The sequence below is a fragment of the Sciurus vulgaris genome (genome assembly GCF_902686455.1).
Source record: "Sciurus vulgaris genome assembly, chromosome: 2".
NCBI lineage: Eukaryota > Metazoa > Chordata > Mammalia > Rodentia > Sciuridae > Sciurus > Sciurus vulgaris.
This window is the reverse complement of record NC_136462.1, coordinates 178,629,437-178,645,633: the sequence shown is the minus strand read 5'-3', so window position 1 is coordinate 178,645,633 and position 16,197 is coordinate 178,629,437. Positions and strand designations below refer to the sequence as shown.

General features: G+C 45.5%; 1 protein-coding gene across 4 annotated transcripts in view; it reads left to right on the top strand.

Annotated features, from left to right (window-relative positions):
- The first annotated feature begins 6,426 nt into the window (after nucleotides 1-6,426).
- Nucleotides 6,427-16,197, top strand: part of BCL2L1 (BCL2 like 1) — a 52,784-nt gene continuing 43,013 nt past the window's right edge. Inside the window, exons 1-2 of one of the 4 annotated variants that reach the window (XM_079128381.1) lie at nucleotides 6,427-7,575; nucleotides 8,996-9,671. In XM_079128381.1, coding sequence (XP_078984507.1) covers nucleotides 9,108-9,671 — 564 coding nt within the window. In that variant the 5' untranslated portion in view covers nucleotides 6,427-7,575; nucleotides 8,996-9,107. Of the gene's footprint in view, nucleotides 7,576-7,668; nucleotides 8,699-8,977; nucleotides 9,672-16,197 lie in introns of those variants that run through there. The other 3 variants (XM_079128382.1, XM_079128380.1, XM_079128379.1) reach the window with 3 other exon arrangements.

Sequence of the window (16,197 nt, the reverse complement as noted above, 5' to 3'; positions counted from 1 at the left end):
TCACATATGCTAAGCAGATGTTCTACCACTGAGCAATAGCCCCAGCCCTCAGGTTTGCTAGGTGTCCTTGTGTTTTAGAGATACTTTATAGAGTTAGAGTTGTAATTCAGTGGTAAGAGTGCTTGCTTAGCATTTGTGAAGTCCCGAGTTTGATCCCCAGCACCACACATACACACACACACACACACACACACACACACACAAATAATATTATATAGAAATAGAAAGGGTTTCAGAATAATTGGTAGTATGCAGTGGAAGGAAGTAGATGGGAGTTTAGATGAAACAAAATGAGCCACAGTTGATAATTGCTGAAGCTGAATTATAGGTTCATGATACAAAAGTATATCCATATATTCTTGTATGTGTTTGAAATTTTCTACAGTTAAAAAGGTTTTTTAAACTATGGTATTGCTGCAGAAATTAAAGAGAAAAAAATCAGTAGAAGAGTTTAAGTGTCCAGAAACAGCCAGGCTTAGTGGCACAAACTTGTAATCCCACCTACTCAGGAGGCTAAGACAGGAGGATTGCCAGTTCAAGACCAGCCTGGGCAATTTAGTAAGCTCCTTTCTCAAAACAAAATTTTAAATTGTGCTGGGGATGTAACTCAGAATAGAAAAATTGTCTAGCATGTATGAGGCCCTGGGTTCAATCCCCATTACTGAAAAGATAAATAAAAGTCAAACGTATATGCCCTATGAACTAGGACTTCCAGGAGACACAATCATCCACACCACAGAGGCACGGTTGCTGCAGCGTTTGCTGGGTGCTCACCATGTGCCAGTGATTGGTGCTAAGGTGGGGATACTTCAGATACTGCAGCTCCTCATGGAGTTGATATTCTAGTGGAAAAGAAAAATATTAAACAAAGTAAATAAGTAAATGATGCTAGATACAGCCTGTAACCCCCACAACTCAAGAGGCTGAGACAGAAGAATCCCAAGTTCAAAGAGAACTTGTCTCAAAATAAAAAATAAAATAAAAATAAAAATGTAGTTCAGTGGTAGAATGCACCCGCTTCCATCCCCAGTGTCTCAAAGATACCTCCCTGTGTGCCCAGGTTCCTGGACGTATTTAACTGATGCCTAGTATTCCATTCTATTGACAGTCTTATGAAATTGTCTCCTATTTATGAAAGTTTAAGTGATTTATAGTTTTTTACAACGACTCCACAATGCAACAGACTTTTTTAATCGACTTCCCTTTCCCCACTCTTGTCCCCTCCCTCAGTAATGGTTGAAATTGTGAATGGAATGGATCAGATGAGTTGTGCTTCTTTCCAGCACTAAAATTTCTGCTTTAGTGGTTTCAGATCTCCTAGTCTGCTCACACAGAATGGGGACTTGAGCCTCAGCCTAGAAGGTAATGGTTGCAGAATGAGTGACGGGAGAGGAAGTTCTTGCCCAGGCCAACTTGTTGATTTGAAAGGACAACATCCTGGCTTCTTGGCATTGCCTCTTTTATCCATTCATTCATTCAGTTCCCCAGTCACTGCACACCTTCTGCCTCATAGGCCTTATAAACACAGCTCTGCTGCCCCTTCTCTCCTACTACAAAACAGCACACCCCCATCCCGGACTGAGCCTGTCTGTATGATATATGTGTTTTGAAACTGGGGCAACCACAACCTAGGAAGTTCCCTGCCCTCCCTTTGCCCACTGTCTGTGACTCATTCCTGACTTCCTCTTCTTACCATTCATACTTGGGTCTTGGTCAGCAAATGGTTTTGCATTTATCACCTCCTAATCTGTTACATCATTTACTGTTTTTGTTTGTTTGTTCTTACTGTTTTGCAAAGTTAGGGACTGAACCCAGAATCTTGCACATGGTAGAGGTAAGTGCTGTACCACTGAGTCACATGCCCAGGTCTTGAGGCACATTTTCTGTTAAAAAATGAATTGTTGGTTGATATAAACTCATTATAAAATCATTTTTTAAATATGTAAAATAATGCTCCATTTTTTCCATGAGTATGTGTGTGAGTAATAATAGGTGGTACACCATATACTAGGCACTATTCAAAATACTTTAAATCTATTAACTCATTTTATTAAAATAACCCTACAAATTAGGTAATATCACCATAACGATTTTGTATATTGGGGAAATTGAGGAAGATGGATAGTTTCCCCAATTATACAGTTTGTGTGTGACAAAATCAGAATTTGAACCTAAGAAAACCAACTATAGAGGCCAACATCTATTACAATGTTGTGCATGCACAGTGTGGTGATACATGCCTGTAATCCCAGCTACTGGGGAAGGATAGAAAGTTCAAGACCAGTCGTGGCAACTTAGTGAGACCCTTTTTCAAAATAAAAAATGAAAAGGGCTGGAGGTATAGCTCATTGAAAGAGTACTTACCTAGTATTTGTGAGGCCCAGGGTTCAATCCTCAGCACCAATTAAGAAAGAGAAAAAGCAATTATCCTTTAGTGACAACATCTTCACAATTGGTGTTTTACTCTATTTCTTTCTGTTTGTATTTTTATTTTATTTTTTTGTGGTACTCGGGTTTGAATGCAAGGGTGCTCTACCACTTAGCTACATCCCTAGCCCTTTTAACCCTTTTTACTTTTTTATTTTGAAATAGTCTCACTAAATTACCCAGACTGGCCTCAAACTTATAGTCTTCCTGCCTCAGTTTCTTGAGTAGTCAGCATTACAGGTATGCACCTCAACACTGTTCTGTCTGGTCTTCTAAAAATTGATTTCATTAGTTATAGATACATATATATATGTGTCTGTGTATATATATATATGTATATATATACATATATATATACACACCCACACACACCCACACATATACACATACATACACACACAAACACATTCACATATATGCATACACATACATATGAAATGCAAGAGAGATATAAATAATAATGAGGCAACTGGGCACCGTGGCACACACCTGTAATTCCAGCAGCTCCGGAGGCTGAGGCAGGAGGATTGCAAGTTCAGAGCCAGCCTCCACAACTTAGTGAGGCCCTAAGAAACTCAGTGAGACCCTGTCTCTAAACAAAGTATAAAAAAGGGCTGGGGTTATGGCTTAGTGGTACAGTGCTTGCCTAGCATGCATGAGGCACTGGGCTCAATTCTCAGCACCACATATAAATCAATCAATAAATAAAATAAAGGTCCATCAACAACTAAAAAAATATTTTTTAAAAAAGGGCTGGGGATGTTGCTCAGTGGTTAAGCACCCCTGGGTTCAATCCTCAGTACCCCAAAATAATAATAATAATGAAGTAAAAATGTGTACACATGTATAATTCAATGTAATAAAAAGTCTAATCTCTTTCAAGCTCGCAATTTCATCCTGTTACTTGGGTTCATCCAGTACCCTCCCCTATTGATGTGCAATGGCTATCTTAAATTTTGAAGCTCTTATCCTGAAGCTACCAAGGGGCTCTCAATCATAAGTCAGCTCATTAACATACCGAAAGACACCACTTTGAAAATTCCAAGGACTTTAGGAATTGTATGACAGGAAACAGATAATGCAGTATCACAAGCCTATGGTCTCTGCAGAGTATTGCCCTCTGCTGGGCTCCGAAAGAACACTTAAGACTTACATAATCCTACTTCTCATTGAAATAATTGTGACACCACAGCTTTCAAAAATGTAAATCAGGTCACGTGCTATGCCAGTTTAAAACCCTCACATGGAACAAAATAGCCTCCTTTCTTATGGTGATGGGGATCACATCAGGGCCTCATGCATATTAGGCATGGGATCTACCACTGAGTTACCTAGTTTCAGTCTTTGGAATAAAATAGAGTTCAGAAATTGACCCAATATAGTCAGGAATGTAGTTTCTGATAATGAAGACATTTCAAGTTAGTAGGGAAAGGATGACAATATGAACATAACTTGATGGTCATTTACAAAAAGATTTGGATTCCTACCTCATACTTCATATCAAGTAAATGTCCAGTGGATTTAAAAGTAAAAGATGAAACCATGTAAAAACTAGAAGAAAACAAGAAGCATTTTTATAAAATTGAACCGGAGAATGTTTTATTTAAATATGACATAAAACCTAGAAAACCTGATAAATTAAGATACATACAAAAATAAAAGCTTTTTCCATGGTAATAAATTAGAAACATATCTATTACTCAAATGTGGAAAAATAAGTAATGAGCAAAAAGTTCAATAGGAAGACCAACTGAAAAAGGGGCAAACAGTATAAATGAAGAATGCAAGCTCCACCCTTCCAGAAGAAACTAAAATATGTGATACATTGTTTAAGTTCACTCACAATAAAAAGAAATAAAAAATATAGGTGCCCCTCAGTTTTCACCTGATTGGCAAGGATAAAAAAGTTTGTATAGTTCAAGATGTGAGGAAATAAGCACTCTCGTTTAATGATGAGAGAATACATGGGTACAATTGCTATGTGGAGTAGTTTGCCAATATTCATCAAAATAAAACAAAAATAAATTCATGCTGGGCCATGATGGCCCATGACTGTAATTTTAGCTACTCAGGAGACTGAGGCAGGAGGATTGCAAACTCAAGACCAGCCTCAGCAACTTAGCAAGACCCTGTCTCAAAATAAAAAATAAAAGGACTGGGGAGGGCTGGGGATGTAGCTCTGTTGGTAGAGTGCTTGTCTTGCAAGCACAAGGTCCTGGGTTCAATCCCCAGCACCACAAAAACAGAACTAGGGATGTAACTCAGTGGTATAAGCCCCCCTGGGTTCAATCCATAGTACCTCAACAAAATAAAATAATAATAGCTAATTTTAAGAACAAAACAAACAACAAAAATTTATGTACTCACTTACTGGTAATTCCACTTCCAGAAAACTTTACCTTGCAGATAAACTCCCACATATGCAGAATAATGAATGAATAACTTATAGCATTAGTCCTTAAGAAAAAAGGATTGGAAACTATCAGAATGTTTTCAAGTACAGGAATGGGCAATGAGATCACAGTATGTCCTTATAAAGTTATTATTTTTGTGGTGCTGGGGATCAAACCCAGGGCCTTTCACATGCTAGGTATTCCCTCTACCACAGAGCTACACTCCCAGCATTAAGGCTAATTCTTAAAACAGGAGCTCGGGGCGTAGCACAGTAGCAAAAGAGCATGCTTAACATGCCTGAGTTCCCCTGGGTTCAATCACCAAAACCATACACACACACACACATACACACACACACAATCTGGGTGAGGTGGTGCACACTTATAATCCCAGCAGCTCAGGAGGTTGAGGCAGAAGGATCACAGGTTCAAAGCCATACTCAGCAATTTAGTGAGACCCTAATCAACTTAGCAAAATCCTGTCTCAAAATAAAAAATTAAAAAGAAGGGGTCAGGGATGTGGCTATGTTGACCACCCCTGCATTCACTCCCTGGTAGCAAAAAAAAAAAAAAAAATTTTTTTGAGGCATCTTGAAAATGTAGAACTCAGTGTAAAAAGCAAAGTGTAGAAGTGTTTATTCCATGTTACTGATTGTAGACGACTTTAACCATTCTCTTGAAGACTTCTTGGAAAGACAAACCAAGAAACAGGTTAGGAGTGATGACCCAAGTGATGGGAACTGGGGACTGGAAAGCAGGTGGAAGAGGACTTAATTTCCATTCCATGCTCTTTTTATTCAGGTTTCTGTTCCCTCCCTCCCTTCCTCCTTTCTGTCTTTTGTGGTGCTGAAGATGGAACCCAGGGCCCTGTGAATCCTTAGCTGGTATTCTATTACTGAACTAAACCCTGAGGCCATATCTTTTTTTTTTGGGGGGGGGGGGTGCTGGGGATTGAACCCAGGGTCTTGTGCATACGAGGCAAGCACTCTACCAACTGAGCTACATCCCCAACCCCCATATCTATTTTTAATCAACTAAATTAACATAAAATATTTTCACGGGGCAAGGTGGTGCACACCTGTTATCCCAGCTATTCAGGAGGCTGAGGCAGGAAGCTCACAAGTTTGAGGCTAGACTTAGAAATTTAGGGAGATCCCATTTCAAAACTTAAAATTAGTTCACACTCTGTTACATGATTTCTTTGGCACATGAGATGATGATGGCCATAATCCTCTTTAAAAGTAATTTGAATCATGTGCAGTGGTGCAGGCCTATAATTTCAGTGTTTTTGAAGCTGAGATAGGAGGATCAAAAGTTCAAGCCAGCCTGGGTAACTCAGTGAGAATCTAATTCCAAAAATAAAAAGGTCTGGGTCTGGGGGTGTAGTTCAGTGGTAGAGCACCGCTGGGTTCAATCCCCAGTATTGCTTAAAACACACACACACACACACACACACACACACACACACACAAAATCTGAACGAAACAAAAAAACACAACAAAGTTCCAATTTTTAGAATCAACTTCAGTTCATTTCCAAGGTCAACTTTCCAATTTCTTCCCCACCATACTTGCCCTCATTCTAGCCACACTGCTTTTCTGCCAGTTTTTGGAACATGCCAACACCTTCCTAACTCAGGACATAGATACATGTGCTTCCCTCTGCCTAAATTGATGCTGCCTAGCTTCTTAAACCTCGGTTGCATTTTCAACCTTGGGTTCAGGGCTGGGAATGTAGCTCAGTGGTAGAACACTTGCCTAGCATCACAACAATACAAACAAAAACCTTAAGTTCAATCATCTTTGCAAAGAGGCCAGCCCTGGCCACCCTACATTAAAATTCTTGAAAATGTCTCTATCTTTCTTGGCAGGAAAAATAGGGCTTACATCTTTGACCACCCGGTCTAAAGAATCTCTCTTGGCCATCTTCATCACAATACTGATTTACTTTTTTCATAGCATTGTCACTATTTGAGATAATTCCACCTCTAGATTATAAGTCTTCATGAAAGCAGGGACCATGTCCTGATCCTAACTCTATCTTCAGCAACCCAAACAATAAATATTTGCTGAATGAATTTATGCAGCATAGATCAGGGGCCATACTATTCTGAGGGGTTTAAAGGTTTTTCTTTTAATGTGCATTGGGGCTCAAACCCAGGACCTCATGCATGGCAGGCATGCACTCTCCACTGAACTGCAACCCCAACTCTTAATCTTTGCACTCAATTCAATGAGAGGCTAGTTCTATTACCCATTTACAGTTGAGGAAAAGAAGGGACAGTGCAGTTGAGAAACTTGCCCAGTTGGCAGAACTGGACTCCAGAGAAAAAAAATGTTTAGCACAACGTGACGCTTTTTCTGTATACAAACTATGGATGGATGAATTTGAAGGAATGAAAAAGGAAATGTGCATAAAAAACGCTTGATTCTTTGCATCTTCAGATTCCCCAGGCCTCCCGCAAGGGGGTGCTCTCTCCCAGGTCTTGACGCCAGTCACTCAAGGCGCGCACTCCCTTTGCGTCTCGGGCTCGCGCGCGCTGCCGCGGCACCGGAAGTGACTGAGCTTGCAAGTTCCCCCGGTGTCTTCAGGGGAAACTGAGGCCGGCTTGTTCGAGACAGACGGCGCGAGCAGTCCGCCAGGTAGGCCTGCCCGGGTCCGCGGCTCGGAGCTCGGCCGTGAAGAGCCCTCGCGTCTGGAAACCACCCGGCCGATGAAGGGGGATGTGGCCCCCCACGGCTCGCTGGGCTCGCAGGTGAGAGCGCCGCCTCCCCTGTGCGTGACAGGCGCTGCGCCCAATGGGAACTTTCGCCGTCCCGCTTCCGTGCCGACTGGACTCGCTGATTGGCTCTGGTGGGGCGGGCCGCCCGGGGCGAGACCCCTCCTCCCAGAAAGGTCTAGGGGGCGCCCCTGAGGGAGGGCGGTTGCCTAGCAACGGGGCGGTGGCTCGGCGGGTACCCGGCCTAGCGAGCGCTAGAAGCCGAAAGGCGGTAGCCCACCCACCCTGGGCTTGGGAGAGGTGCATCCCCCAGCACCCGAGCCCTCCCCGGGGCTCCAGGAAGCCGCGCTGGGTCTATCCCCAGGAAAACGTGGTCTCGGCTGTGGGGGGCCTCGAGCAGGCCTCGACCCCTCTTCCTGAGCGGAGGAGAGGCCCAGTGCCTCCCCCTCACCCCGTCTTTGTGCAGGGCGCCGGCGGCCATTGTGTCCGGGCGGGGAATGGAGGACCTGGCAATCCCCCACCGCCACATCCAGGGCCTTTGGGGAATTCAAAGAAAACCAGCGACGTGTGTGGGGGGGTCTCTGGCCTTCAGCCTCCCGGAAAGGCCCGGGGGTGGCCTTTCCAAAGTCCGATCGCAGATCCGAGGCAGATTCCCTCTCCCTGCGTAGCTCATCGAAACCTTGAGCTCCATTGAGAAGTCCCTTCAGGGTTTCGGGAGCCTCACCCAGGGCTGGTACTTAAATAGGAAGGGAAAAAAATAAAAAAACTACCCTGAACCCATACCAGCCACCTCCGGGAGAGTTCTCCTGACTCCCAGTAGGAGGCGGAGAGCCAAGGGGCGTGCAAGAGCGAGGGGGCTGGGCTCCCGGGTGGCTGGAGGCCGCGGTTGCCGAGCGGAGAGGCCGTCCTCGATCCCGGCGATGCGAGGAGGAAGCCAGCGAGGGGGCAGGTTCCTGAGCTTCGCAATTCCTGTGTCGCCTTTTGGGCTCCCAGCCTACCAGGTCGCATGATCCCTCCGGCTGGAGCTGGTTTTTTTGCCAGCCGCCGCGAGGCCGGCTGAGTTACCGGCAACCCGGCCGCCACCTCCTCTCCCGACCTATGATACAAAAGATCTTCCGGGGGCTGCACCTGCCTGCTGTCGCCCGAGACGGATTTGAATGTAGGTGGTGCGGGGGTGGGGTGGGGGGGACAGACTGCCCATGGGGCTGACTTTCCGAGGAAGGTATTTCGGAGAAAAGGGGGTGGCCGGGGTGAAAGAGACTGATGGGATGATTCAGAGCCTGCTGGTCCTTTCAATTCGACTTCATTGAAGTCTAAGTCTCTTGGAACCTGGACCCAGACCTTCGCAAGAGCCACAAAGGAACCAGTTCGGGTACCTGGAAGGGGAATGAGATGTTGTAGGATAAATGACATGCATATTAATTTTTTTTTCCTGAAGCTCTTTCTCTCTCTTCAGAACCTTATCTTGGCTTTGGATCTTAGAAGAGAATCACTAAGCAGAGACCAGACTCAGTGAGTGAGCAGGTGTTTTGGACAATGGACTGGTTGAGCCCATCTCTATTATAAAAATGTCTCAGAGCAACCGGGAGCTGGTGGTTGACTTTCTCTCCTACAAGCTTTCCCAGAAAGGATACAGCTGGAGTCAGTTTAGCGATGTGGAAGATAATAGGACTGAAGCCCCAGAAGGAACTGAATCAGAGGTGGAGACCCCCAGTGCCATCAATGGCAACCCATCCTGGCACCTGACGGACAGCCCGGCGGTGAATGGAGCCACTGGCCACAGCAGCAGTTTGGATGCCCGGGAGGTGATCCCCATGGCAGCAGTGAAGCAAGCTCTGCGGGAGGCAGGCGACGAGTTTGAACTGCGGTACCGGCGGGCATTCAGCGACCTGACGTCCCAGCTCCACATCACCCCGGGGACAGCATATCAGAGCTTTGAACAGGTAGTGAACGAACTCTTCCGGGATGGGGTAAACTGGGGTCGCATTGTGGCCTTTTTCTCCTTCGGCGGGGCACTGTGCGTGGAGAGCGTAGACAAGGAGATGCAGGTATTGGTGAGTCGGATCGCAAGTTGGATGGCCACTTACCTGAATGACCACCTAGAGCCTTGGATCCAGGAGAACGGCGGCTGGGTAAGAACCACGCCCCTTGTGTGTCCCTTTTCTTTGGAGATCTCCAACAACCCTTCCCTTCTGTTTCTTTCTGCTGCGTGGGGTGATTGTCGGAGATGTTGATTGTTAGGAGAACTGCCTGCTTCCTTTCACCACAAGAGGTGAACTGTTTAGAAATACGGATAACCCAGTTCATGAAGGAGCTGCACCTTTTCATTCTGGTACCCGCATGACCCCACTCTTTTATACTTGGGTTCCAGTTTCTTAGCAAAGACTCACATAACCTCTGGGTTCATTTGGCTTAAAAGCTTTGAGAGTGGGAAGTTCATTTGGTGTTTGCCTCCCCCTGATCCAGTGGTTCTCCATGCGGAGGGGTGGTGAGCATAATGCCTGGAGGAGCCAAGGGCCCATAAGCCCCTTCATCCTTTCTCCTACAACGGTGTCAGTCCTATCCTGGCTTCCCTCCCCCAAATCAGGTTCCCCTTACTTCAGAATTCACATGCACAGTCCTCTTCTCAGACCTCTTGACCAGGCAGGACTTCCCACTGGCTTGGGTGGCTGAGGGTTATTTGATTTTAGGGCGGTGTAGGCTGTGCCAGTTGTGTTGTGCTGTGTCCCTGAGTTCATTTTCCCTAAAGTGTGCAACTTTCTGCATGGTTGGCCTATTTGTGGAGCTCTTGCTGTGTCACACATAAGCCCTGGGACTTTGCACCTCACTGCTCAGGGTCGTTGGGGAGCCTCAGCTGCTCTGCATTTACTTTCCGGCCAGAACCCAGAGGCCCCTTCATTAAGCACTGTGTGCTGGCAAAGCAAGAATGGGGTCTGTGGAGCTCTGAAGAACATTAAGATGTGGTGACAGACTGGACATGGGTATAAAATCTGGCCCTGTCATTTAACTAGCTGTGTGACCTTGGACAGGCTGGTTTACCTTCTTAAGCCTTAGTTTCTTCCACTAAAAATGTGGCAAGCTCTCCTTACCTTGCAGAGTATTGTAAATCTTGGAGGTAACGTGAACACAGTAACTGACACCAGCAAGCTTCTTTTGGAATCCCCCTGCCCATCTCCAAGTCAGGATGATAGAGATGAGCACTTCTTTACTGGTGATCCCCGTAGGCAGTTTTACCCTTCTCCAAGTGAACTCTGTCCTATTTCCTTGCTTATCTCCCTGCCTAGGGGAGGTAGGGGCTTATGAGAGCTATTCTGTTCTTTTAGAATATGCAGAAAACCGGCGGGCTGTGGAGAATAAGTCATCTATTGAAGGAACTGAGGTGGAAGGGGCCCTGCTCTGTGGACTCAGGAATGTCAAGAATGCAATTGTCCATAGGCCGTGCCTAGGGCGTGGCAGCACTTCACTTTACCACTGAGCAAGAGAACTCCTGGGTTTGCCCTGGAACTCCACACCCTCTCTCATTTCCCATTTCTTTGCAACTTTATCAACTCCTCTCCTCTGCCTGCTCTGTGAAAGGCAAGGGGGTGAAGTGAGGGGAGGTCAGATGACTGGGGGTAGGATGGGGGAGGTAAAATGATGGAAGGTGGTGGGTTCTTTTAAGCTAAGGGTGACCAGACTTGAAAGCCAGTTTGTAAATGAACTCCCTAGGGGGATAAATGATTAAATAGTTTGTGTAGTGACCTCCTGTCTTCCCTCCTGCTTTGATTCTCTTTGGGGCAAATATTTGTTCAGCTGATTACAGGAGGGACAGGATTCCAGCATTTCAGACACACCCTCTGAGGCATCCCCAGGTAGGGACTTGGGCCCTTTGCCTGACTATTGTCTTTGGCTTCTGGTCCTCATAGCAGGTGGGTTGTCAGCTGTAAACAAAAGGCAGTCTGGGCTACCCTGGCCAGAGAATTGCCAGCCACCCAGTGTAGCATGTGAAAGGAGGCTTAGACACAGCAGCTCTGGCAAGTTCCTTAGGTTTCCACTGGATTGAAATTCCATCTTCCATCTCTGCTCAAGAGTCCTCAGAGCCCGTTGGACAACATACCACATGTCACTTCCTCTTGGTGAACAGAGGGGATATGTGCAGAGGAGCCAGTGATGTCAGAACCATTTCTGGGCATGCATTCTTCCCCTGAGGCCAGCGGGTAAAGAACATTTGACTTGGGATCCTGTGAGCCTGGGTAGAAGGGACCTGCCCACTTCTCTCAGGTGTTGTCCTGTTCTGAGCCGCACAGACTGGCTGCTGCAGTGGCATCTCAGAACCTTCCTGGAAGCTGCAACTGTGAGAGCCTTGAGTGTAGGAGTTACTGGGCTGTTCCACCCAGGGATAGGCTCCAAATTTAGCATCCCTACAGGAAAGGGGAAGGAAATTGGCCTTTATTGAGTACCTCTTATGTATTAAGCATTGTGTTAGATCCTTATGCAACTTATTTATTGAGCATCTACTATAAGGCAGACAATGTGCTAGGTGCTGGCCATAGCCAGACACGGTTATCTTCTGTCATGGAAATGACATGCTGTTTCATATATTCCATACGCAAAACTTCCAAGGTAGGTGTGTTCCATTCCAGTTTACACATGAAGCTCCTAGTGGCTAAGTGGCTGACCTCAGGTGTCTCTCAGTCAGTTAACTGTCTGAGGATTTATATCAAAGATGGTTTAGGGGCTGGGGATATAGCTCAGTTGGTAGAGTGCTTGCCTGTTAAGCATAAGGCCCTGGGTTCAATCCCCAGCACTGCAAAAGGAAAAAAAAAAAAAAGAAAGAAAGAAAGTTGGCTTAACTCTGAAACCTAACTTTCCATCCATCTCAGGTCCAGAGAGTAATAAAGTGACCTGGACAGACGGGTATGGAGTGCCCAGAGATGCTGTTGCATCCTGCAAAACATACCTGTGAAAGTGTTTATGCTGGGCTGTGATCCTTGTATTGTTCAGGTAGCTGTGGGAAGGACAGGACCTTTGTCATCAGTAGCAGCAGGTTCCTAAAGATATGGGTAGCCTCAGATTCGGCACTGGTAAAACTCAGATGTGGCAGGTGTCAAGTAGATATCGGCGTTTTCCCTAGGCAAAGTGGGCTTCTTGTTGGTTTTTTTCGTCGTTAAAATCTTCTCAGTCCTTGCCAATAGATGACTGTGGCATGTGTGCAGGGAGGTGGCCTGCCCCAGCTACCTGCTTAATTGCAGGGTGATGCTCCAAGGACTGGAATTTCAGCCTCTAGCCACACTACCACCTGCCTGAGTCACCTGGAGAAATACTGAACCTGTTGGTCTCTCTTGTCTGTCTGTCTCTCCAACCTGTAAAATGGAATAATGATAGCCAGCTGCCATAGCTTGACTCTAGTAAAGGCTCTAGAATAAAAGGCCTTCCCCTACCTTAATTGTAGGGTAGCAGCACTTCTTTTAATAATGGGCTTCCTCCCTCAGGGAACTGAACTTTGTTCCTGGAGTCACTCCTTAAGAAACGTAACCAGTTCCGGAAATATTCACTAGAATGTTGTATGGGCTTTCCATTGGGAAGGTGGGTGAGGACCCAGGTGGTCCAGGCTACTTTTGGATAGCTGTCCTTGGAGAAACCCTTGAGTCTGATGGAAGCACCATCACTAGGCATTAAACAAGGATGCGTGGGAAGAAAACATAACTTGGCCTTCCCCAGGCTGCATGGCTCTGCGGTCTCCTAGTTCTGTCTCCTCTTGCCTGTTTGTTCTTTGGCATGGATGTATGCTTAGTTGAAGCACCTCAGCTCCCTTTGCAAGTGTTGGCAATTCTGTGGTTTTCTTGGGGAAACCCCATTAAGAAACCCCAAACATGGAAATTTTTAGTAATCTCATTCAGGTACCAAAATGAGGTACAAGTGTCTCAGGGGCTCCCCCTTGGAACACCCACTTCTTCTGGGTGTACATTGTAGGTCGCTCTGTGCCATCACAGGATTTTCCAGACTTCCTAGGAATAATTTCCCCAGTAGCCCAGTGGAGCCCTTCAGCTTCTGGTTGAAAATTACCCAGGTATTTTTTTATGGGGTGCCAGTGGAACCTGTAGGGTTTTCTTGACTTTCTTACAAGCCATCAACAGATTTGTTTGTGCTGCATGAAGCAGCCGTTGTTAGCCGACCCTTCCCCAGCAGGTATCTGTCCTGAGACCCATGGGCTCAAGCGTCCTCCTCTGTGCCCAGCCTTCCTGGTTTTTCCAGCACCCCCAACCGTCCCTCATGGGACTTTCTTTTTAGCAAGTGTAGTTTTGTCTGGATTTAGCACTGCATAGATAGATATGGGGTAATTCCCAGTGTGCTGCTCTTCTATAGAAGCAGAATCTTCTACTACCTAATTGAGCAGGGCCTCTGTCCTCACCCCTAATCTCCACCCTCAGTTCATGGGGTCCTCCCCAACTCCCTCCATTTTCTTTGAGAGTCACACTGTCCTTGGACCCTTTTCTCTGCTGTCCCTGCAGCTCAAAATCTGTCCCATTCCCAGTTGACTGATCTGAATCAGACAGTTCCACTGAGTCTTTTTGTTCAGTCCGGGCAAGAGAAGACCCAGGAGAAAATGTTGCTAGTTTTGTACACCTGTAATCCTAGCAATTTGGGATGCTGAGGCAGGAAGATCACAAGTTCCCAGCAACTTAGCAAGGCCCTATGCAACTTAGTAAGGCCCTGTCTTAACATAAAAAAATTAAAAAAGGTCTGGGGATGTGGATCAGTGGTTAAGCTCTCCTGGGTTCAATCCCAAATAAAAAAAAAAAAAAAGAAAGACAGATGGAGAAACTCAGCCTTTTTTGTTGGTATGGTCCCCAGCAAATTTGGCATAAATGGAAAGAGATTAACAGTGGTAGAGTTTAAGTTAGCATAGAGAAGACATTTCTTAAATCTCCTGTCTCAGGGTTAGGAGCTTCCTAAGGGTAGACTCCACATCTTGTCCATACTTGTTTCCTTAGCTCTGAGCACAGGTCTTGGGCACCTACTGAGATCCTCAATTTCCATGGAAACAGATTTTGTCAAATCAGAATAACAATTTTGGTACAGGCCCTTTACTAACTACTCATTCATTGATTTGATGTTCGTTGAGCTCCTGCAGTATACCAGCCTGTCCTAAGTACTGGAGTATAGCCGTAAATAAAACTGAATTTCTAGGGCTGGGGAGATAGCTCAGTTGGTAGAGTGCACAAGGCCCTGGGTTCAATCCCCAGCACCAAAAAAAAAAAAAAAAAACCAAACTGAATTTCTATCCTCATGGAGCTCACAGTCTAGTGGAGAGGGACAGAAAAAAATACATAATTACACAATGACATTTCTGTCAATAATAAACCACATATACCATGGTAGGCCCATAAGATTATATGGCCTAGTGACACCAAATCCATCTTTGTTTGTGTAAGCATACTCTGGTGTTCACACAGCAACCAAAGCACCCAAGGACGCATTTCTCCCATCCCTGTTGTTAAATGATGCATGACTATACATATATGTATCAGGTGATGGTTAAGTGCTCTGAAGCAAGGAAGGCAGGTTGGGGCATAGGACATGCCTAACCAGCCAGGGTGGGGCTGGAATTTTAAGCGTGATCAGGGCTAGGGTTTGTAGCTCAGCGGTGGAATGCTTGCATAGCATGCGCAAGACCCTGGGTTGGATCCCCAGTAATTTCTTAAAAAGTGACCAAAGAAGGTGTAGGGGAATGAGAAATGGCTTTCCTCCACCCTTCTAGGTTCTTCAACTGGGCTGTGAATTAAATTGATTAAGAAAGATTAACAGGAAGGAAAACCCATGTTAATTAATCACATATGCATGGGAGTCTCATAAAATATGAGACTCAAAAGAAGAGGTAGATGATCAAAGCTTATCAGTGTGCTGAACTACTGAGAGGAATCGGGGCTTGGGATTTGGGGTGGGCAGGGTGGCAACCCAGATTATGGAAAGGTGAGGGGGAAATAATCTGATGAGTAAAGTTTGTCTTGTGTAGATTCCGTGGCTCAGGTAATAAAATTGTTGTCTGGTGCAGCCCTCTTCCTGAATCAGATACTTTTACTAACATAGATTTTCTCTGTAGGTGTAAGTTTCTTTGACAAAAGGACAATATTTCAAAAGTACTCCTGTGCCTGCAGTTTCTCAAAATAACCAACTCAAAATATGCCAGAGTTGGGCATGGTGGCATATGCCTATAATCCCAGGTGCTCAGGAAGCTGAGGTAGGAGGATCACAAGTTCAACACTAGCCTCAGCCACTTAGTGAGGCCCTAATCAATTTAGCAAGACTCTATCTCAAAATAAAATGTAAAGAGTGTTGGGGATGGGAATGTAGCTCAGTGGTAAAGCACCCCGAGTTTCAATTCAATCCCCAGTATATTCATATGAATGAAGTAGACTTTTGTGTTGGCATATTGTTGTTTCCCTACTGTCCAACTTGGGTAGTATGTCTTGGGCCCTAACAAAGGTATTACCTGCTGGTGTTATTGGAGCCAAGACTTCAAGGCGATGAGGGGGTGGATGGTGTGTGTCCCTTTAGAGAGAGTATTTCAAGCAGAGGGAGTAGTTTCAGTATCATTTTCAAGGATGGGCAAGGAGGACACTGTCACTGGAGGAGAAACACCAAGGGGCAGAATGGTAGGTGGTGCAATGAGGGTGT